This window comes from Sipha flava, unplaced genomic scaffold, assembly GCF_003268045.1.
Source record: "Sipha flava isolate LNK unplaced genomic scaffold, YSA_version1 46_pilon_pilon, whole genome shotgun sequence".
Classification (NCBI taxonomy): Eukaryota; Metazoa; Arthropoda; class Insecta; order Hemiptera; family Aphididae; genus Sipha; species Sipha flava.
Window position 1 is genome coordinate 188645 of NW_020273250.1, and position 23192 is coordinate 211836.

The 23192-nt window shown below is 28.1% G+C and overlaps 2 protein-coding genes across 4 annotated transcripts in view; one reads left to right on the forward strand and one right to left on the reverse strand.

Annotated features, from left to right (window-relative positions):
- The window catches only part of LOC112689735, a 14049-nt gene extending 3890 nt beyond the window's left edge, over positions 1–10159 (reverse strand). The window contains exons 1-6 of the mRNA XM_025563562.1: positions 10073–10159; positions 7167–7364; positions 5018–5140; positions 4571–4729; positions 4386–4500; positions 4021–4167 (exon numbers count right to left, since the gene is read on the reverse strand). Coding sequence (XP_025419347.1) covers positions 4021–4167; positions 4386–4500; positions 4571–4729; positions 5018–5140; positions 7167–7364; positions 10073–10159 — 829 coding nt within the window. The remainder of the gene's footprint in view (positions 1–4020; positions 4168–4385; positions 4501–4570; positions 4730–5017; positions 5141–7166; positions 7365–10072) is intronic.
- A 1857-nt stretch (positions 10160–12016) lies between these two features.
- LOC112689781 lies at positions 12017–20367 on the forward strand. 3 transcript variants are annotated; one of them, XM_025563635.1, is made up of 3 exons: positions 12017–12112; positions 12496–12682; positions 20199–20367. In XM_025563635.1, exons 1-3 carry the CDS (start codon positions 12068–12070, stop codon positions 20255–20257), a joined length of 291 nt encoding a protein of 96 aa, XP_025419420.1. In that variant the 5' UTR covers positions 12017–12067; the 3' UTR covers positions 20258–20367. The 3 variants fall into 3 exon arrangements, with proteins under 3 accessions (XP_025419420.1, XP_025419418.1, XP_025419419.1); XM_025563633.1 differs by lacking the exon at positions 20199–20367 and adding an exon at positions 13015–13379; XM_025563634.1 differs by lacking the exons at positions 12017–12112; positions 20199–20367 and adding exons at positions 12385–12408; positions 13015–13379.
- The last annotated feature ends 2825 nt before the right edge of the window (positions 20368–23192 follow it).

A 23192-nucleotide genomic window follows, 5' to 3' on the forward strand; every position in this document is an offset into this window, starting at 1 on the left:
AAAAAATAATGGCTGGATACGGCCATGGGACTGAGTGACCCAACTTAATTATCAGATATTCTAGTGTACCCTTACTATTTTTTTCAAAAAAGGACACATGGGTCGGTATTTTATTAAATTAAGTTCTTACAAAAATTTAATATTTTTATAAAAAATAAATCATTTACAAAATGTATAAGTAAGATACACCCACAAGTAAATAAATCTATGGTATAAATACAATGAAGTTTTAAATTTTGATACAGCAGAACATGATAAATAATGATAATCAAACATCAACGTCACAATCGTGTACAAATTGCCATTACATAGAACGCATATAGTTTATTTTTTATTTTAATTTGAATATTGGAGATAATTAGGTAGATACTTCAATCTTTAATAGTTTTTAGTTTTTTCAATTTATGTTTTTAAAAACATTTCAAGAATAATGTGCTTGAAAAAGAAGTGGATGGATAGGTAGGTACTGAAATATATGTTGTACATCATAATTTATAGATATTTACTACACCTCAGTACGAGTATACTATATTTATATATTGAAGTTATGGTTCAAAGTTCGAAAATGAATATAATAAGTCATAGAATATTCGTTGATTCGAGAAAACATGTTTAAGGAAGTCATAAGGAAGTTTAAGGAAGTCAAAGTAAACCAGTGGCATTCCTAGATATTTTTTAGGAGAGAGGGCAAACTTCATTAATGTATTCATATTTATGTATTTTCTTAGTTTGATATAAATAATAAAAAAATTAAAATATGAAGAAAAAGAAGGTCATGGAGATAACTGCCCCATTGCCCCTCCCAGGACGCTCTTGGAGTAAACACAGTCATTTTCAGTTTTTAATTAGATATATACGCAAAATCTGTATGTGTCATCAGATTACTTCTACTCATTTTTTTCCCAAGTCAAGCTTTATTATTATTAAGCATTTATAAATTCAAATTGTTGTCAAAATATGAATCTGTATATGAATTATTTACTTTATATAAAATTAAATTTTTATTTTTTAATAGAAATATTCAGAGAGGACGAACAAAAAAGCATTCAATGATTTTTTGGCACCCGCAGTTTATCTGCCCTGATTACGCCATTATCCAGTCCTATTTTTCTCAAGCAACTTCTTGGATCAATAATACACTTTTTATGTATCTCAAAAATTGACTGATACACAACATCCTATGTTTTTAGCAAATATGATTTTTCACCTCCAATTTCCCTGTGAATTGACCTGCCATCTAAAACAATTATTTACCGTATTTACATGATCGTAGCAAAAATCTTAAGAGATTTAAAAGATTATTTGTACTACACATGATTGTTACCTAAAAAAATAAAATAGGTTTTGATAAATTACCTAACAGAAGTTACGTGAGATCTTGCTTGTATTAACTTTATTACAACAACTATTGAGAAACCACGATTTATTACAAGTTCTAGTTTTTAATAATACACTGATTGCTTAAAATATTTAAGGTTTCAATTCACCGAAAATATAATAAATGAATCAAAATAATATTACACTATTTTATAATATAATATTGCAACCAATTTTCCTCAAGTAGTGAAGCGATACTAATAAATTTAGAAAAACCTGTTTTTATCTTTAATTAATATTTTTTATAATTTTATATACAATATTAAAAAAACAACACATAATTCATGCATAACAAACAACTAGTATAACGTGCTTCTTGATAATTTCAACAAATAAAAACGTAAATAACTCACAATCACATTTAATGCGCGTGTTATTGTTTCCGGGGCGCTATTTTGAGCACAGCCAAATTGCAAGAATTTAAAATATTAAAAATATACTTGACAACCCATTGCACACGTTATAGTAGATAGCCCGAATCGTGACAGAAGGGGTAACATTCATTACAAGATTAAATTATGCTGCCCGTGAACAACACTCATAAAGCATCGAATTTGTGTGAAACCCGGTGAATATATTACACTACACTGTGCACACATTTTATTATATTATAATTTGCTGTATATAGATAAGCGTCGGTTTCATTAAGAACTTGGATGTTCAATTATTCATGAGTTAAATATAATAAAAGCTAGATTACATTTTCGTCGTCAATAAAACGTGAGCAACGGAAAACCTGTCAAGGATTCGTGTTTGACGCAAGTACCCGTGGACAATATTTTAATGTACTCCTTTGAAAAGAAAAACTCCCTTTAAACGATCAAGTATACGAGTATCACGTAAAGTATATCACAACCGTGAAAATGATACCATTGAAACAACACTGCGCATCACGATGTTGGTATTTAGAGGAAGCGTGTATCCAGTACCCGGGTATCAAGATGATTTTAACATTATCTATCTCAATTACTAACAAAAAAAAAAAATACACGGTTTTTATTTTAATTAATAATTAATTTCGTTGAAATTGATCGATATTAATGTAACCCGTTGCTGCTGTAGCGGCATTTCGGAAAAAAAAATTTGGTGATCGGAGACAGTAAATAACCGTACATGGATTACGGATGTGCCCATTAATATTCGGTGAACCTTATTCTCAAAATAATACAATAGGTACGTACCAGCTACTTTCAAAGTAAATTGAATTCCACCATGGTCATGTCCAGAAACGTAAGGGAACGCTCCTTACAGTGGGATATTATATTATACACCTGTCTCGAGAAAATGGATAATAAAAAAAGATACCAATATTTGGTTTTGTTTTTATCATTGGTTTTATTACAAAAAAAAAAAAAAAGGTAGTTTTAATTTAATTTATCGATAGATAAGCGAAAATTAATCACGATAACTGCAAAAATTCTACATTCGTATTAAAGTAGTGTTAAAAAGTATTTTATTTTTTTAATTATTACTATTAATATACTGTTATATACATATAATATATTATTACTTTTTAAATATTTTTCAATTATTACGTCCATTGCCACAAGAAATACATATTAGTCTTAAGATGCATTCCGACAGTTTCAAAGGCAAATATAAACATAATGCCACGGTATTATTTAATACAGACGTGTTAGTTTTTAGTTAGTTAAATTGCATTATTAGATAAGTTTTTACACAACGGAAATTAAAATAAGGAACTCAGTATCAAAAATACTTGTAAAATATACTTGAATAAGTGTAAGATATCTATAATAGATATAATAGATATTATATAGGTAAATTTATTTGCCATGCTATAATTTGATTTCAATTTTAAATAATAATTCTTAGAAAACATATACTAGAAAAAAAAAATAGTAAAATAGGAAATTTAAAAAATGAATTTTATTTAAATTAAATTAAAACAAACAAATATATAAATTAAAACCCGTCAAGAAATTAATCTTTCAAAAACTTAAATTGCCCAAGTTTTAAAAATGTTTACTTTTGATAATATATCTTATGTTGTCAAATAATGTTTGAAAAAACTTAACATAATGTTGATTATATAATTATATTACAGTACAGCAAAAATAATAGCAGCAATATTCAATACAATAAATCAATTATTGCAATCAAAAGTTACATTCTCGTATAATACATAGCATGAAATAAAAATTAATACTACACATTCAGGTACAATTTTCAAACAATATTATTAAAAATTGTTTTTGTCACATTAAAAAAGTAAATTATTTAATCAATACAAGGAAATGTAAGCAATATATTATGTTGTTTTTGTATTATAAAGGATAAGGTATGATGCATGATTACTTTCAAATAATATTTCATTGAAAAATAATACATAAATATGAATAGTTTATTTATACCTAAATTTCAAATATTATCACAATAGTATAATATAAAACAAAATTTTATTTAATTTTAAGAGCTTATAAATAATATTATAATTTTCCACTAACCAAAAGCTAGTATCATGCAACTTATTGTCATATTAACTAAAATAACTAAATAAGAAACATTTTTAATGCACATGCTCAAACAAATGATAAACCGCTGTTAATTATAAAATAAAATAATTTTTTGTATAGTATTGTATATTAAAAATTTCATTCTTTATTTTTCTAATTTACACACCTCCAGTTACGATTTTTTCCAACTGGAAAGTTGGAAATCCTGCACAATCCTTAGCAATATATATGCCATATTGTGTGAGATCCTTGACAGCCGGTTCAACTATACGCATGTTATGCATGACATTTTTAGTGTCAACAGCATAATATCCTAAAATGAATCACCATACATTAAGTCAAAAAAAATATTAATAGTTTTTAATGATAAATTATTTGATACTAAGATACAGAAATGTTTCAATAGTACAACACCTTAAATCATATACTAATAAATTTCTTGTAAAACATTAAAATCAGTAAGGCTGTATGACTTTTTATGACTGTATGCATTTAAAAAAAACATAATTTGCTAATAATTTAAATGCTCACCCATTGACATTTTGAAGAATAAATCATACAGAGATTTTGGTGGCAATACTGAGCTACGATTTAATGGCATCACAAAACAGCGTCTTCCATCTACATCGACAATACCAGTGACATTCTAATATAAAATTGATTATTATTAAAAGTCCACTGTAAATTGATAGGTATAATTCTTGATTAAAACATACTGCGCTAAAATCGTGAATAAAACGTGCCGAGTTTGTAAGTGGTAAATTGGGAACAATTTTTTCATAACTATCTTCTTTAAGATCAATTTCAAAATCTTCTTTGAATTCAGAAATAATATCATCATGATTAAAAATTTTATCCATATTCAAAGCAAAATCCTATTTCAAAGACAAAATTTAGTACAATAATAAAATATACATATGAGAATAGTTTATGCTAAAAAATAATTTTATCATTAAAGTACAAATAGATGAATACACTAATATCATAAAAAAAAAAAATGGTTAAATTCATAAATTATAAAAATATTTGAACTTATATTTATATACTCCATATACTTTCATTATTAGTAATTCAGACAATAAAAATGTTTGTTAATTGTCATAAATCTATTTAAAATAATTACAAAAACCAATAATAATTTAAATTTTGAATTAAATACATACTTCAAGATTTTTTAATTCCATTTCATTTAGTGTGTTCATTTCATAGTCATTGTTTAAGTCTTGCATAGGAAGAGCCATGTTATCGTTTAAAGCAATAGTTCCTGTTCCATAGAAAGCATCATTCTATAACAGAAATATACATTTTGTAATAATTTGTAAAGTATTTATTAAAGAAAACATTAACAAACGCAAAAAAAAAAAAATTTAATGTTAATTTTTTTATATTATTGTTCATAGTTATATATACATATGAAAATATAATTTATAATTTAATTATTTAATAAAAAAAAAATATATAATACTTTAATATAAATATTAAAGTTATCAATGTTATAGTAATCATGACTTAATGATATGAATAATTATTTTAATTTAGGTATATTATTATTATTTATTAATGTATTATTTATAAGTGGATCAATATTTATACTTAGTTATAAAATTAATTATTTTGTTTAATTTTTCGCGAAATTAATTTTTTTTTAGCAATATATTTTTTTCAAAAATATATTTTATACTGTAAATTATAATAATTTATTAAAAAAGTAATATAAATTTATATCCTTTAAAAGATAAGGACAAATACAGAAGCAACAATAATGAATATACACATTAAATATAATTTCATCATTATATACAATGTAATATGTACATAACTGAATGTTTACAATCATAGAAATAAATAATTATTTTTTTATTCAACAAATCTATGCAAAAGACCTTGATTATAAATTAAACAAATAAAAATTAAAAATATTTTTTTATCAATTAACTAATCTGAATTAAATTTTAAAACAAAAAATTATAATATATAGTATACCATCAAAAACCTTAAATTTATAAATTTTGAGAGTAAACAATTCTTACTAATGTTCTCTCTACTCACAAAAATCAACTCTCAAATATAGAATTTGTGATGTTAGTTACCTATAGCTAAACAACTGTTGAACAACTGTATAAACATTACAAAATGAATTATTGTTTTTTACTTTTTTATTGTACTACAGATATTATTTTGTTATAATGTGCTAAGGTAAAATATTTTTATAATGTTTGAAAAACATGCCAGAACAAAAATTTTAGTTTAACATTAATTATAAAATTATAAATCTGATATTGTTTAAATTAGGTAAGAAATTTTTAATGAAATGGATTAAATATTATTACATAAAGAAGATTCAAGCAGTTAAAAAAAAGTAATGTTGTAGAAATATGAGGTTTAGTGAAAAATAGAAGTGGTAAAATTATTATGCATCCTATATATATATATATTAATTTTTATAGAATAACGAGAGAAAAGAGAGAAAGGAACTAAAACCAACAGTACTGGTACAGACAGTGCCTAATGGTATGAGTACTTAATAGCAAAAACAAGAACAAAACCTACATTATAATTTAACAATACAAATACATTTGAAATATTAAGTCATGTTATAATTTTAAGAAAATACACTAACAAATGTCAAACAAATAAAACTATTTTATGTTACATCTGATTCTTTTTTTTTTTTTTTTGGTACAATTTAAGCTATACTACTCACATATATAAATATTGACTTTTTAATCTAAGTGTTTTATATTTATTTCCCTTTCTCTCTGATAAATACATGAAGTTCATTAAGTTAAATAGATACTATTAGGTACTAGTAAATAGGTACAATAGGTACATAGTGAAAAAAAAATGAAACAAGCATGAAAATTTACTATAATGCTATAAATTATGATAACAATATCTGGTACTTCGACTAAATTTAACAATTTAACAAATTTAAAAATACTTGACAGTTATCATATTGTAATATATTATATATATATATTTAATTCATCATTTTTAAATTAAGATTTACTCTTATTAGGCTATTCAAATTATTCAAATAAGTAAATTATAAAATAATTTCTTAAATAATATTTTAAAGAGTAAATAAAAACCTATAGTAAATTAAACCAAATAATAAACTGACAATTTATTTTATCTAATTTAAAATTTATAAAGACAGTTTATGCTTTTATTAAGACTTATTTATATATTCATTAATATGAATAACTATCTGAAAATAATAACAATGTACCTAACTGAATTCTTTAAAATTGTATTGTTTTAAAAATAAAACTAATAATAATTAAATCATAATAAAAAAATAAAAATTACTTCATCATTAAAGGCGTTTCCAATAGCTCTATAAATATGTTCTCCATAGAGCATCATACAAATTATGAACATCGACATAAGAAGAATATAAACTAATGCCCACATAGAATATACACGGTCATTAATGACTCTGAACACCAAAAATTTAGATTTGACTGGTAGATCATTTTCAATGTTTCCAGCTTCCAAATCCTTTTCCTGCAAAATAATAAAAATAAATCATATTTTCTTGTACTTAATAGAACATAAATTATGCACTTTAGAGTTATTTTTATTTTTAAAAAAAATTAATGTCCTTGGTATATTTTAAATGCAATAAAATAATGAAGTTACAATAAATGTCCACAGATTGATAATATTACCTTATAATAATTACCCTGTTCTAATTAAATAGATATAATAATACAGGGTAGATTTATTAAAAAAAAAAAAAGCATATGTGTACTAAATATTATTATTTGATTTTTAAATGGTATTCTATGATACTTAAAATAATCTAACATTTTAATAATTTAAGAAGCCTTAGCAATAATTTTATATAATTATAGTAGAAAGGATAGTTAAAAATTAAAACAATACACATTAATAATTTTTAATTTGCTTGTTATCTAATCAATCCAAATTTATTTAATATGATAGTTCAAAGAGTCATGTTCAATATTTTTTTATCAAGTCTTTACCTATGGTAAAATATATATTAGTTAAATATAACAAAATTCTAAAATCTAAATCATTTTTTTAATCACTTAAGCCATTTAAAAAGACATTATTTGAAAAAATAATTAGTTAGAGAATTAAGTACATAAACAAACAATTCAATTTTGTAAATCATTGTCAATCATTTCAATGCCATAAAAAATATTCAATTCAAGTTAAAAAAAGTCATAAAACTAAATAATAGAAAACATAATTTAATTTCCTTTGACCTTCACTTAAGTTTGGTAACCATATTAAATAAAACCACCATATTTTTTTCTATATATCATCAAAATATGAGGGCTCATAAATAATACTCAATAAAATTTAACATGCTATAGATTATGAATTATGACCTTTTTTACTAACCGTTTAAATATGTTTAATATATCCCCGCACATATGTGTATGTATTATATAAACACATATGAGTAATTTTTACTCAATAATAATAAGTCAGTTACAAAAAACAACTGTAATATATGACATGAAATAATTAAAACATTTAAAAAACAATTTGACAACCATACGGATAAAGGATTGGAAATCATCAAGTCACATGTGATACGATAAAGAAAATATGTCCACTCTGACCTTTAAGCATAATCATAAGTCAGACAATTTAATGTCTATGAACAACAATTTGTATTTAACACATTTATAGTAGTTATTTTGAACATCATAGATTTGATGGAATTGCTTTTTTTCACTTCTCAATTTTTTTATAAAAAAAAAAACTATGAAATATGATTTAATTTAATCAATTAGTTCTATAACTGCAATTTAATAAACTGAATTCTCTCTATATTAAATGAATTTATTTGAAGTTTAAATACATTTTACAGTACTTTGAATGTGAATTTAATGTTTTTAAGAGTATTAAATTAACAGACCTAATTATAAATCTACTTTTTCATTTTTAATAATGATAAATATTGAAGTCGGATTTGAAAACAAACTAACACAAATACTGAACTTTATATCAAAAATATATTTTATACTTAAAAGCTAATAATTTCATTTCAAACAAATTACATGTTGTAGTAGATAGGTATTTGTTTAGTAACAAAAAAAAAAAAATTAATGCATGGTAAAGGTACACATAAGCCATACCAACTCAGATCATAAATAATCCTACACACTTATGTGCCCGTAAATTATTTTACTAGTAATGTCTGTAATAAGGTTTATTACATCAGTACTTATGCACAGGAATTTAAAATAATTTATTATCAAGTGATATCAATATAAACATAAACAAAATAAATAATACAAATAACAGAAAACGAAAACAGGTTACTGTTAAACTTATAACCTCTGGTTATAACTTAAAATTAGATAAAGGAGGGGGGGGAATGTGCACCGAAAACAAACGGTTATGCAAGAAATGATTATTCGAGTTGCGATAAGTTTTCGATTCGCCGCTCAGATACCACGGAAATAACGCGCGATAGGAAGTAATTGGTGACATTGGGACGAGACAACGGTAGTTACAATAATGACATGACGTGCAACGATAACGTGTTACCGATCAAGGACCATATTAATGATTACTGATTGCTCGGGAACCTAAACTTTCAACATTATTGCTTTCGTAACCGTGGTTGATGATCGGCTATACGACATGAATTGATTTTGTCACGCGCGCGCGCGCGCGATACGCATCTGAATATACCGGTAACGTAATGCCGTCCGACGCGATTGTCGCGATCAAAATCCCATGATTCTCAAGGTAAGGAGGATCGCGGAACCTTTATGCCGCGACCAACCGAGCCGGTTCGACGACGACATGTACGGCACCACAACACAGCACTCCGGGGCTCGTTGTTGTTGCTTTAGTCGGCGATTTACGTGCCGTTCGCGCACGTACGAGACTTAAAATACATAAGCATAGGGAACAATTACAACGTCGAAAAATTAAAACAATAACGACGTGAAATCGTTACTTTTTTTTCGTAATCGTACGCGTACGGGGGGGGAACGCACGGAACGGCGTGGAATCGGTATAACAATGGTGTTGGCCGAATAATAACACAAGCCCGAAGTGGGAAGGGGGCGAGGACAGTGGAAGGCGTAGAACATTAGCAATGCAATTTATGCGAGTGCGTTTTGCGCGCGTGTATGTGTATCACAGGTGTATAGTGGGCAAGGACAGAGGGGAAAAAAACCCGAAGAGCGTAGCTGACGTTTGGTGACCGTGCACGGACTTACCCGCGAGGATGGATCGACTTCGATGTTGGTCACCAGCGGTACGTTGTCAGACTTCTTCTCCGACGATGGCATGGTAATGACGGTCATCTTGAAGACTAAGCGGAAGGGCGATCGACGGGAAGAGCGTACGGGAAAAGAAAAAAAAATATGACAAAAACGACGTTCCGTTCGATCGAAACGACAACGGCAAAGGTCTGACACGCTCTGACGGATAACGCACTACTGCCGTTCCGTTTTACTGATGTCGCGGCGGCGCTCCGTTGCCTCGTTCCCACTCGCTCACTCGTTCGAGTCGCTGTCGTCGGCACTCGGTAATCAGTTGTGCGCGTGTGCGTTGCCCGCGGACTGCAGACGATAACGGTGCGCGGCTGCGGCGTCGGCGGCGGCGGTACACCTGGTCGTCGCGAGGACTACGGGCGGGTAGCGGTACCGAGTGACGGGCGGCACGGTGCCGCTCGGCGGGGGACCGGTCGTCGGCTATATTGGCACCGCGCGTGGTGGGTGGTCGGGCGGTGAGCGACACTGCACGCGAAGGGTCGACGGGCGGCGAGTGGTCGGCCGGAGGACGCGCGAGGAGTTATTATTATTATCATTATTACAGACACAACTATACCATAACCATTGTTATTATTACTATTATTATTTCTACGAACTGCGCAGTATTATGCGTGTGCAATACAATACGACGACTCGTGGTGGTCGGTGTTATCGGCGGTGCCGAAGACGACACACAATACGATTGTTGTTACGACGTGACACCGTATACGTCCGGCAAAATGGCTCGGCCTCGCTTCGTGTGGTTATTCGAATCGCAGCGGTGGACGACGTCCGATTCGGATAACGTACCGAAACGATTTTGCCGCTGCTCAAATGATTACCCCGTACGAACGCAGCGCCTGATCCAGGCTTTTCGAGACCCTCGGGCGAAATAAAAAAGGTCGAATTCTTCTCCGATAATCATTTCAATATCAATGTAATCATTTCAATTCTATTTATCATTTTTGTCTTTTTTTTTTAAATATTATATTTTGCTTACGTTTATTTAATACGATGAAAGTTGTACTTAAAAAAAAAAAAAAAAGAATAAAAAAGATTCATAATAAAAAATTCATAACAACCATAATGAACTGACTATGGAAAGAGATCAGTGTGTTGTTGCGGAAATAGGCTTAAACGGCTTGTATTTAGTCATACTATATTTATGATCAATGGTCGTACGTATCGTATCAATAAATAATCTGAGGCCCTCTAATAACGGAGACCGCAGACAGTTGCTTATCCTGCTGCCTAATGGTCAACATGGCCCATGTAATCAGTGTGGAACACAAGCTCGTTGATGAGTCATTGCGGTGACAATACAAAGAGCAGAAGTGCGCGCGAATGTTTTGCGACGTACGATTCCGCATCGGCCCGCGTGCCGAAATCAAGTGGGCTGGCGGGTGGGGAGGGGATGGCTTGACGTCGTTACAGTGTAGCAGTGCGCGCGGCTGTCGGGCGGGGAGACGTCAACGGAAAATAGCGACGATGATAAAAAAAAAAAAAAAACAAAAAGCGAATCGCAATACGACCGTTGATGAAAAAAAAAAAAAGGTTGAAAAACAAAAGTGTATCGCAACACGACCGACAATGATATCGGTTGTTTGACGTGTTTTTGTTTCTCTCCCCCTCTCTTCCCGTTACGTTGTGCGGAAACTTTCGCGAACGCTTTGACTCACCGCTCGCGGCGGCGCGCCAGCGCTTTGACTGACATGCGCGCGACCATGATGAGTAGGCTTAAGGACTTCTAGCATTTGCATACTTTTTTTAATTATTGTAAAATATAGCAGAGTGCGAAATAAATTCGTTTCTCGGTGCTGTGATATCAGATATAAAATTTGAATGTGCATATTTTTGCATATTTGATAGATTTTTCAAATTAAAAATTAAAAACTATGTATACATATTTCAACCGATCGGAAAAAAAATGTACTAAGAGGACTTAATGTTTCCAGTAATATGCCATCTGCAAATTACCTCTCAGAAACTCGTTATAATTTTTGTGTAAGTATGAATAATACCTTAAGCCCGACCCACTGGATATCGACCGGATGTCAATAAAGATAATAGTCGATATAGAATAATAGATTATTTGTTTAGTGTTCAGTTCAGTCGATTATTATCAATCGTTCTTTTTGCGTCTCGCAATCACGCAACGTCGAATCATAATACGGTCGTACGCGTATATTTCATAACATTGTATAATGCCGAAAGTACAACAGTCTACGAGTAGCCGACTGCAAAGTTTTATTTCGGAATTTAAAGATATATTTAAATCCGATGGACACGTTTTATATTGTGTACTATGTGGTCATTTTTTTTTTTTTTTTTAATGCATATAAATGCATATTATAATGATTTTAGAAGCATATTTGTGTATTTTTTAGAGCTATAAGTCCCTAAGCCTAAAGATGAGTTATGACAATGATGCGATGTCAGTTCGCCGTGCAGTCATGACGTCCATCGTGTCCGGCGCATGCGTGACACATGGACGTTGGTGTGTACCACCGCCCCCCGGTCGCCCTTGCCCTGTTTCTTCGGATGACTCAGCGACGACTTGCGACGATTGGATCGGTAAGTAAACGCGATTACCGCGCGCGCGTTTTACTCATTTACACCGCGGCTGTTTTTGTCCGTTCGGTTCGTTGTGCAACATTTCGAGACAACGGTCCTTCGATCTTTTCGATGTCGCAACCCCCTAAACGTCACCGACGTTCTGAACGACACTTTTGTCGTGATACCATTAAAAAGCAGTGATAAATCGACATGATTCGTATGATTAATTGGCGATCGGAAATTTATCAATCACAATTCTCAACAATGATTGCCACGACGATGTTTACGAGAAAACCTTACCAATTATTTGATGTACTAGCGACCCCTCGATTTGAAAATCGTTGTTCTAGGAATCGGATCATCAAGAACGCCGTACGATTTGAAAACGAAATGCGCGTTGAAAAAAAAAAACAGTATAATCCATTACATTGTACGTTCAAACAATAATTGCTGCGAGTCGATTTGTCGCGCCGCAGATACAGGTTGTTGTTGTTGCGTACACCATTGCAATACACCGCCGTACAATTCGTCGCACCGATGGTTGCGATCAACTCGCCCAACTGCAAACGTCACGGAGAAAACAGCAAAGCAAACGCTTTCTTTCGAGTTTCGGCGATTATGTTTACACAGTTACAAATTACGCGCGTAATCTACTACACATTACGACGTAGAACTTCTGCCAACGGTTTTTGTTGAAATATTGTTTGTTTTTTTTATTTTTTTTTTTCTACAGCTTAACCAAATTAATGAAAAAACAAAATTAATTCATTTTTAAACGAAAACATGTAATAGATAATCTTTTTTTTTTAAAAAAAAAAACGCAATTGTTATGCAACTTTTCTACGTCTTAATTGAATGATGTTTAAAGCACGTGTACATTATCATACAGTAAGTATATTACATCGTGTACATAAATCCACACACATTGTACTGTACCTGAACAAAATATAATAATCGGATGAAAATAAAACCGTAAAGATTTTGGGTAAGATACGACCACATACTCAAGGTGGGTGGTCTATCGGGACGGGCAGGTGTCTTTAAATTCTAGAACACGATAACTCAGCGCATTCAATAAAAGATTTAACTCGTGCAGGTTTACTATATACAATATACCATTGATTTCAAAAGAGTTTTGAGGTACTTTAGATGTACAAAGATTACAATTCGCCCTAAATCTAAAATTATATATTTTGTCACAGTAAATAAAATATAAATGGAAATTTCACAAAATTAATAAAATCGCGTCGCATGCAATACACGGTATACAGAACTATAGAACTAAAATACCGTGAAATAAAAATATAAAAACGGAGCCAAGAAATGTTCGTACGTGATATTTAGAACAATGAAAATAAATTGTTTTCGAAATTAAAATTAACAATTTACTGTTTTGTATCTAATTTATACTCTTCATAATTTGTAAAAATAAGCATTTAAAGCAGTTTTTCCCACTTTGGAGTGTAAACATATAACTGGAGAAGGAGAGGGCAAGAAGTTGAGCGCACATGTTTTCGCTCAAAATCAATCTTTTGATTTTAGCCCAAATGATCTTTTTTCCCCAAACTCAAAAAAGAGTGATTTGGTTTTCGCCTAAAGAAATATTATTTATCGTAAACGAAAAAAAACATTTTGGTTAACACTATATTGTATTTTTTTTATTGAAAATGCTATTTCATTTTTTAGTTGATAAATTTTAATGTAAATATATACCTAAGTGTAAAATATATTAAAAAAAGAGTCGTTTAATAATAAAAAAAAAAAATTATTTGTCAAAGTCAAATTTTATAAATTCATACAGTGTGAGTTGATTAGAATTGTATTGTGTGATTTTAAATTGATTTGTTTCTTGTCGTTTAACTACTGAGTATTTTTTTGCCAGTGTCAAAACATTTGCGCTATTCATTTTAATGTAAATTTTGGCTTGGACTTCATTCAAAATGATATCCAATAATGGCATGATAGACTGTGATTAAATTGTTATTAAAGCGCGAATGAAATGATTCGTATGTATTCGTTGTTAGTCTAAGACCAAGACTGGAAGAGTTACATTTCCATATTTAATATAATTATATTTTTTAATATAATAACATTTTTAAATTTGTATCACATGAAAAAATAACAATATTTTTTATTTGATCATTAAGAACTAAATTTGTTAACTTTTACTAGTTACATCTGTATTTTTTAAAGCTAAATGAGCTTCAATAATATTTTTAGAAATTGCAGTCAGAACTTTTCTATGACAGTCACATATAAAATTTTTAACTGTATTCATATCGTCATTGGTGAAGTTATCCATAAAAGAACTATTTTGTTTTAACTCTTTTAGTATTGTTTTTTTTTTTTTTGATAGTTATGGACATCATCATCTATAACTTTATGTCTACATACTATACTTACAATTTGTCTATTAATTTCATTTTAATTTGATGGTTCGTGGTCGTGTTAAATGGAATCTCGTGCACTCGTTACTATTTCATCAATTGTGTATATTTGCTGTACGATTACGTTTAACACAACGCCAACGAATTGAGCCAGTTGTAATATTTACCGAACCAAAATTATACTTGTAATTATTAAAAGCAATCATTTTTTTTTCTCTTACTTTCTAAAAAGACAGCCATTTTAACTTTTAAGCAAAATATATTCAAATTAATTGTAACTCGATTATACAGGATGGGGAACCGAAACGCCCGTTTTTAATAGATTTTCTCAGCAGTAATTAAGACGAGAATTTTCATTAAATATTAGTTTAGAGAAAACATGCCAATTAGTAAACGTAGAACAGTGGAGTGGTGGACAACGTGCTTATGCAATAAAATTATTTTACACAAATAATGACAGTTCGTAGCCGCACAGCGTTCATGTTGTCTTCATTTTAATCTTAAACGCCATAATTCGTAACCATTGGCTAGGGTTATCAATATTTTGAATAATTAACAGAAAAAAAAATGTATTTAAAAAAAACGGAGTTCGCATTAAAAAAATTCTGTACGAAAAAAGACCATTCGTACATCTGAAAATATCGCTGCTATTGTTAAGGCGGTTTTCATAAAGATTTACACAAAAACATGTGTTATCGTTAAATTTATCCAGTAGAAGTCTGTGACGGATTTTACACAACAACTTAAATGTTCACTCGTATAAGGTGCAGGTGGTTCAAGGTTTATAACTTGTAGACCTCTATAGCCACATTACTTTTTGTCGAGAAATCCTAACCCGAAATAACTAACTAAACACGAAAAATGTGTGAACACCGTGTATTGGAAAATATACCAAGTAGACTAGAATAGTGCTCAAAAAGATATGGCCATCATTTTGAGGACATAATGTTTAAAAATAAAATAACATAAGTGTCATAGTGCCATAATTTAATAGCATAAGTTATGTTTTTCGTTGTAATAAATAATGATTATTTTTTATTCATTTTATTATTTTATAATTCATCTTTGGAAATCGACCGTTTTACTGCCCCACCTTGTATTTTTCAAACTTATCTGATATATCAGTGTGACTGCAGTATATTTAATTTTATCTCGAATTATATCCGTACATTCATCAAAATTTTCAATTATAATCCTATCTGATTTATGACGCGATTGCAGAATCTTGAATTTCCTATATAAGCTAAAATTTGAAGTCTAAAAATACATATAATATTTTTTTATTAGTAAATAAAATGACAATGTTTTAAACATTTTTTTCACAAATTTGTACCTATAGCTAGTTTGAAGGTAGTTGTAACTATAAATTGAATTATAATATTTTAAATTATATGTACATTTTTTAACAATTTTGTTTAATTAACTTATAAAATATTTTCAAATCTTTAAATATTGAATACGAATTTAATAAAATGATTAGAGAAAAAAATTTATTCGTATTTTATGTTCCAAATAAAACAAAGAATATATTGGGAATACGGTTTTACCATAAACCATGATAGGTTTTTTTGTGTAACATAATTTAGACCAGACGGATTATTATAATTTTCAACTTGTTTTTTGTTATTAATAGCATATTTTGTCTAGTTTGTGGAGGGTGTTTTATAAATTTATCATCCGAAGTCCAATTAATTAAGAAAAACTAATGAAAAATAACAAAAAAAAAAAAAAACGGCAAAATATATGGAATACTGCAGGTTTTCAAAACAATCGAATATTTTTTTCATTATAACTCAAAAAATAACAATTATAGAGACTAAACAATTTATAACTGAGAATGTTCGATGTCTTTGTTTAGAGACTTGCAATTTGAATTCTGCTTTTTAATTAGTTTTTATTACATGAAAATACTCATTTTTATAATCTTCGAATTTTTTTAACTTAATTAGACACGCCTATGCGCATTACACCTTCTTTTTACTTAAATGCCAACCACCTATTTTTACCACTAATTATTTTTCACCTAATTTTAATGAATTTTGATAGCTTATCCAACTTCTTAAGTCCAAAATTAACTAGGTTATAGCAATTTAAAAAAAAACAATGGTGAAATTCAAAGGATTTTTAGTATTTTTACCGTAATTCTGTAAATAATTGTTCCAGTGTTATTCACCCTTGATATCTTTACTCCTATTCATTAAGGCTGTATTAAAATTATCATTATTTTTACTACTCTTAATTTTCGCTTAAATTTATGAAAGAATTACTTCTAGTATAAAAACCGTAAATTAGTACGTTGTTTATTTCGCTATATTAAATGGATTGCCCTTTTCTAATTTAAAATCTTCTTGTAAAATGATCAAATATTTTTTTAAAGGTTCTAGGCCATATCGGTGATTAGCTATTTTAATGACATACTATTATAAACTATTATTTTACCTCGAAATCATCAATACCCGTGTGTAAACGAACTGGACACCTATCTTCATACTAACATTGCCAAAATCATAAAGTATCGTCAGCATAAATTTTATTCAAAAAATACGTTAACATATACCATCATATGAAAAAGTTTCTCTATCTTTATTTGTCTTAAGATTTTATTACATAAGATTATGTTTAAAATTGGATACAACATTTTGAAATAAAAAGTTCAAAAGTTGACATTTCGAACATATAATAATCAAATTGTAATAATCGATAATATTCGATGGTTCAAGATTTATTTTAATACAAATATATACACGACCATTTGCCGAATCACCAATTCGGTAAATCGCCTAAATGCCATATCGCCATTAAAAGGTTTATCGTCGAAACGGCATTGCTAAAATGACATAGCCGAACGGCCCCATTCCCTCTTTTAAGTATAGTAAAATTATAGCCAGGTTCTATTATTTTAAAATAATTAAACCAATATACGTACCTATAAAATTTAATTTGAAAAAAAATGAAACTTCTAGGTCGGATAAATACAAGAATAGGTGATTGCAGGCTCGTACTGGCTGCTATTATAGAGCTGTTTAAAAAAGCATTTAAGGGCGCCTTAATTTTTGTTATTTAATTTTTAAAGTTAAGGTCTAGTATATTGCATATTAAAGAATCTCAATTTTTTTAGCTTCTTCATAGGTACTAAAAATATATAAAGTAATAAATTAAACTTAAGATTGATATATATATATATATATATATAAATCTTTGATTAATACTATTATAATTGTGCTTTTACATAATATTAAAATTATAAATTCAGAAAAAAAAGTTTTTATAGTTTAGAGTGAAAGAAATCACTCTGTACACAGACAGAAAACATTAAAACACGCATCATGGTAAGACCATTAGCATCCTCGTTACACTCAGAGTTTAAAAACTAATACAGGTAAATTTAAATTTAAATCGATAATATAAAAAAGATTATGCCAAAAGGTTAATATTATTGTTAGATAGTTTTTAAGCTATATGATATTTTAAAATAACCTATTTTAAGCATTTATTGATCTATTAAACGTAAGATGAGATTAAACATTGATTTATGAGCCCATAATCCACATGAAACTAATTAGAATATTTATTCGGCTATATTTCTATTTTTTCCCAATAAAATTAATAATGCCATAAATTATATAATGCTTAGGTACGCCATCCTACTGTTTATATTGGTAATGCCTACATGGTATTAACTAATAGATATTTAGTGATTATAAATACACGTGATTTTTTGCTAAACAAAATGATGCTGTAGTAAAAATTATTGTATAATATTCGGGGAGTTTTGAAAAAAAAAGTCTTTTATATTAAAAAATAATACCATTTATTTTAGAATATACATCATAAAGATATACCAACCTAGTTTCGTAACGAAGAATTTTACTATATTTAATGTACGTGTCTCAATTTAAAAGGGTGATGGGTGTCTCAAGGTTTGGAAAGTTTTTGAACTATGAAAGTGATTTCGAAATTAGTTTTAAGAGGCAATAACACACCTTGGAAGAATAATCACCCAATATGTTAAAAATAGCATCCTTATTTAAATAAATATATTTTCTTTAAAAAATGTAATCAATTTTTTTTTTGTGAGTGGTAGGTTTAACAATATAAATTATCGCGTCTCGCCATTATTGTTAATTAATCATTAGTGAATTAAGTTCGACATGTCACTCTATCGTCCTACTATTAAAAGTGGTAGCATAAAAGTATATAATTTTATACTTTTAGCACCTACGTGGACGCGGTATCTAGATATCAGTGTTCTTATTTGCATTTAACTTGACAAAAACAGGGTTTCAACAGTATAAAGTTAATAAAATTTTGTTTATTTTGTTGAAATATTGTTTTTATGTTGAATGTAAAGGATTACAGTGACGTCTAATAGATGTGTCTCAATACGAATCTAATGTAGGCACTACCAATTTTATAACAGTATGGTGTATCTGTATATTCTAAAATGAACGGTAATACATGATGGTTTCATGAAAAAATATAAACAAATGTAATATTTACAAATAATTGATTGTTATTAAATAAGTTTCTCTCTTGTCCTTAAGTTTAATCAATCGAACAAGGTGCACGTAATATGTATAAACAATAATAAATTGAACAATAGAAGTATTAAAGTTTATCTTTTAGACTATGTAAGCATATAGTTTACATTAATATTATATTTATTTATAGATATAATTACACAGTTATTCAATTTTAAATAAATTATTATTCTGTTTATTGTTAGAATATCTGTTTAATTTAAACGATCACGTAAATATTACGGAAAAGATAATTTACGATAAATTGTGTTACATGCAAGCACGTATAAATAGGATATATTAATATAATTAATTATTGTTTATAGATATATTTATTATGTTACAGTATTAATTTACAAGAAATATGAATGTATTACTTAAGCAAATAAATTATTTCGTCATTTATGAATTTACACTAACTACCATTTTTTTTTTTTTTTTTTAATTAATAATCATAAACAAAATTTAAAAAAGTCAAATCATATTTAAACAATATTGATTATTTAGCACATTAATAATTATTCAAACTATTATTACATTGTAATATCAATTATTATTTATTATATCAATAGTTCAATTGATAATGAGTACAATGTATTTTTCAATGTTTCATTATTTTTGTTTTAGACACACACAAGATTTATACGATTGTTGACAAGCATTTTACGATAATTGCACTCAGATAAGTTAGATAAGTCGCTAAATAATACCCTAATCATATTCTTATCTAATAATATTTTAATAAGCAACGTTACAGTTGCAACTGTGCGGTATTTGTAAATCACAGACCGCGTTTATTATTCAGATTGAAGTGTATTATACTTTAAAATCTAAATCAATTTACCAAAGAAAAATTGTAAAGTTACTTAATCAATCAGTTATCTCTTTGTACTTGAAAATAAAATCATTTACTATTTTATTTCACAATGCAAAAATTGTATCAATGGACTCGCAGTCTTAGTAAGCACGACACAATACTAGTTAGCGTACTTTTGAATTTAAATTTTAAGGTTTCTTAAAAAGAATAAAAACGTTTTGTTAATTGATTTTATCTTCGTTAAGATATAATTGTACGATAGTTGTAAAGCATTCACCTAAACCACATTCTAAAGAAATAGTAATCAAATTAAATATTATAATTCAATCAGTATCACTTAAAATGACACTAAACTTAACGATGTTACCTATATTGACTGTATGTTGGTTAAAATTACCAAACACAATTTAGAAAATCCAATAACTCTTTAAACGTAATAGAACTCGAAAATTAGAAACTAAGGTATAAAGTGGCCTCTGATATAATAAAGTATATCCTAACTGCACTATCTGATAGGAACACCAACATTTCTTGGTATCGTAGAAGGAATTATTTTACTTTAGATATAACGAGTAATGTATAAAAGTAATTTTACCGTAGTTGATTAATTGTTGCGGTGATACCTACCATAAAATTACGTCGATTATATAAACAATGTGATTGACGTACCATCATAAACGCAGACTTAATGAGAATTCAGGACACTGGTAATTTTGGTAGGTATAACAACTAATTGTTCATTTGTTAAAAATAAAATAACAACCGTTATACGCACAAACAAATAATATTGGATAAAATGATTAATAAATATAACTAATGACTATAAATTGGTACGTTTACAATCCAATATATATGATATCAAGTTTTTCGAAAATGTTCATAAAAATGAATGATTAAATATTATCAAATGTATAAATAATTTAATGAAGTAAATAATACACCAACTTATATTTCTATGTCTTATATTTTATTACTATTTATATAATTGTTTCATTAATTAATTTAATATGTTGAGGGTAAATCCTACAACATATTATTACAAGCATTGTGTGCGGTAAATAACAAATTCTATAAATTGTTTTTTTTAGACATTTTAATGAATTATTAATACTTTTAATTATATTTTAGTTTTATACCTATAATATTATTTTCAAGAGCCAAGGAACCAACAAAGTAATAATATTTACCTATTCTTTATATATAAAAAAAAATTGTTACAACATTTTAATTTTTTACAAGTTTGAGACCTTATCAATTAAATCACTATCATTATCAATATTTAAAAATTGTGTAACTCATAAATTAATATTACTCAATAGTGTCATCACATCATTATATATATGTCTTTTACAATTCACACGGATGAATAAACTAAACGTTTAGTATTATATTCATAGACCTATTAACTAAATTAGATAATAGGTCTATGATTATATCAGCTGTGGTATTTCATTATGATATCTATGGTACCTATGGTCACAGAACAAGCTATTATTTTAGGGATATGACCAAACTATAATAAATTATATGGGTAAATTAATATTAAATTAAATAATATATTAATATAAATATAATAAATAATAAATATAAAATATAAAATAAAATAAATATAAATAATAATCAAATATAATTAATATTAATATGAAATTCAATTATATGACCAAATTATAACAAATTATATGGGTAATATGACACTATGGTTGTTCTGGTGTGAAAGTAACATAGGCGTGCGCAGACTTTGTCCGCAAGGAGGGCCCCTTAAAAAAGTGAACCAAAGATTCTTGTACTAAAGACTACTAGTATAATTAAATATTTTAAATTTTATAAATTATTTAATTCAATATGCAAATATAAAAATAAATACTATTTAAACTTACACAATTTATATTTAAGAAATCCTTATTTACATATTATTATACTATTTACAACTCCATCTTTTTGTCCACGGGAGTAAGGTTTTTGAATGTATCAATTACATCTTCAATTTTTATATTATATGCAAGTTTTGATTAGTCTGATTAATAACTAATAACTTTATTATATTTATTCACAGATATCAATTCTATACTATAAGATTAAAACGGGCTTCATTTTATTCATGTAAAATGTAAAAATGTTCGCTATCTTGTATAGTATAAATATACATTTATTAAATAAAAAGCCAGTCCGCGGGAGGGGCCCACCCGGCCACCCCCATGCGTACGCCTATGGTACGTAAACGAGATAAATTAATAGAAATGCTTGATAAATATCAAATTGAGCATCCTAAAATAAAACGAAGGAAAATATTCCTCTTAAGTTAGCTTTTGTTGGAATACAGCCAAATAGTATCTAAGTTAAAGATAATTATCGTATTACCGTAAACTCTAAAGTTTTTTGTCATTATACAAAAAATGGAAAATCGATTTGAAGAAAATGAAATGGATATCTTGTGATTAAAATAATGGATTAAATTAAATATTTGTCAAAAGAACTATCTGAAGACACATTAAAAATAGTTTGTAACACATAACTCTAATATTAATTACTAAGGCTCGCATTTAAATGCATTTGCATCTTTTTTTTTGGAATTACACAATGTTTTCCATGTTCCAAATGAGTTTCATGTAAGTATATTGTAACTACAAATTTTTTTTGGGGGATTTTTCACATTTTAGTAGATTTTATATTTTTGGGAAAGTTTCTGATCTATTTCTCGTGTTATGATTAAAAAAATTGACTTAATTGAAATATAAAAATAGTATTAATATTAATAGAATCTATAAATGTTGTAGATATGATGTTTCAAATTTAATTTTTTATAG

What these genes read in the sequence shown, in the direction of transcription:
- LOC112689781 (XM_025563633.1), top strand. Translation starts at nt 12,068, where the DNA reads ATGCCATCTGCAAATTACCTCTCAGAAACTCGTTATAATTTTTGT. An exon ending in AAACTCGTTATAATTTTTGT is followed by an intron (nt 12,113 to 12,495) that starts GTAAGTATGAAT and finishes TGTATTTTTTAG; the next exon opens with AGCTATAAGTCCCTAAGCCT. An exon ending in GACTTGCGACGATTGGATCG is followed by an intron (nt 12,683 to 13,014) that starts GTAAGTAAACGC and finishes TCGTTGTTCTAG; the next exon opens with GAATCGGATCATCAAGAACG.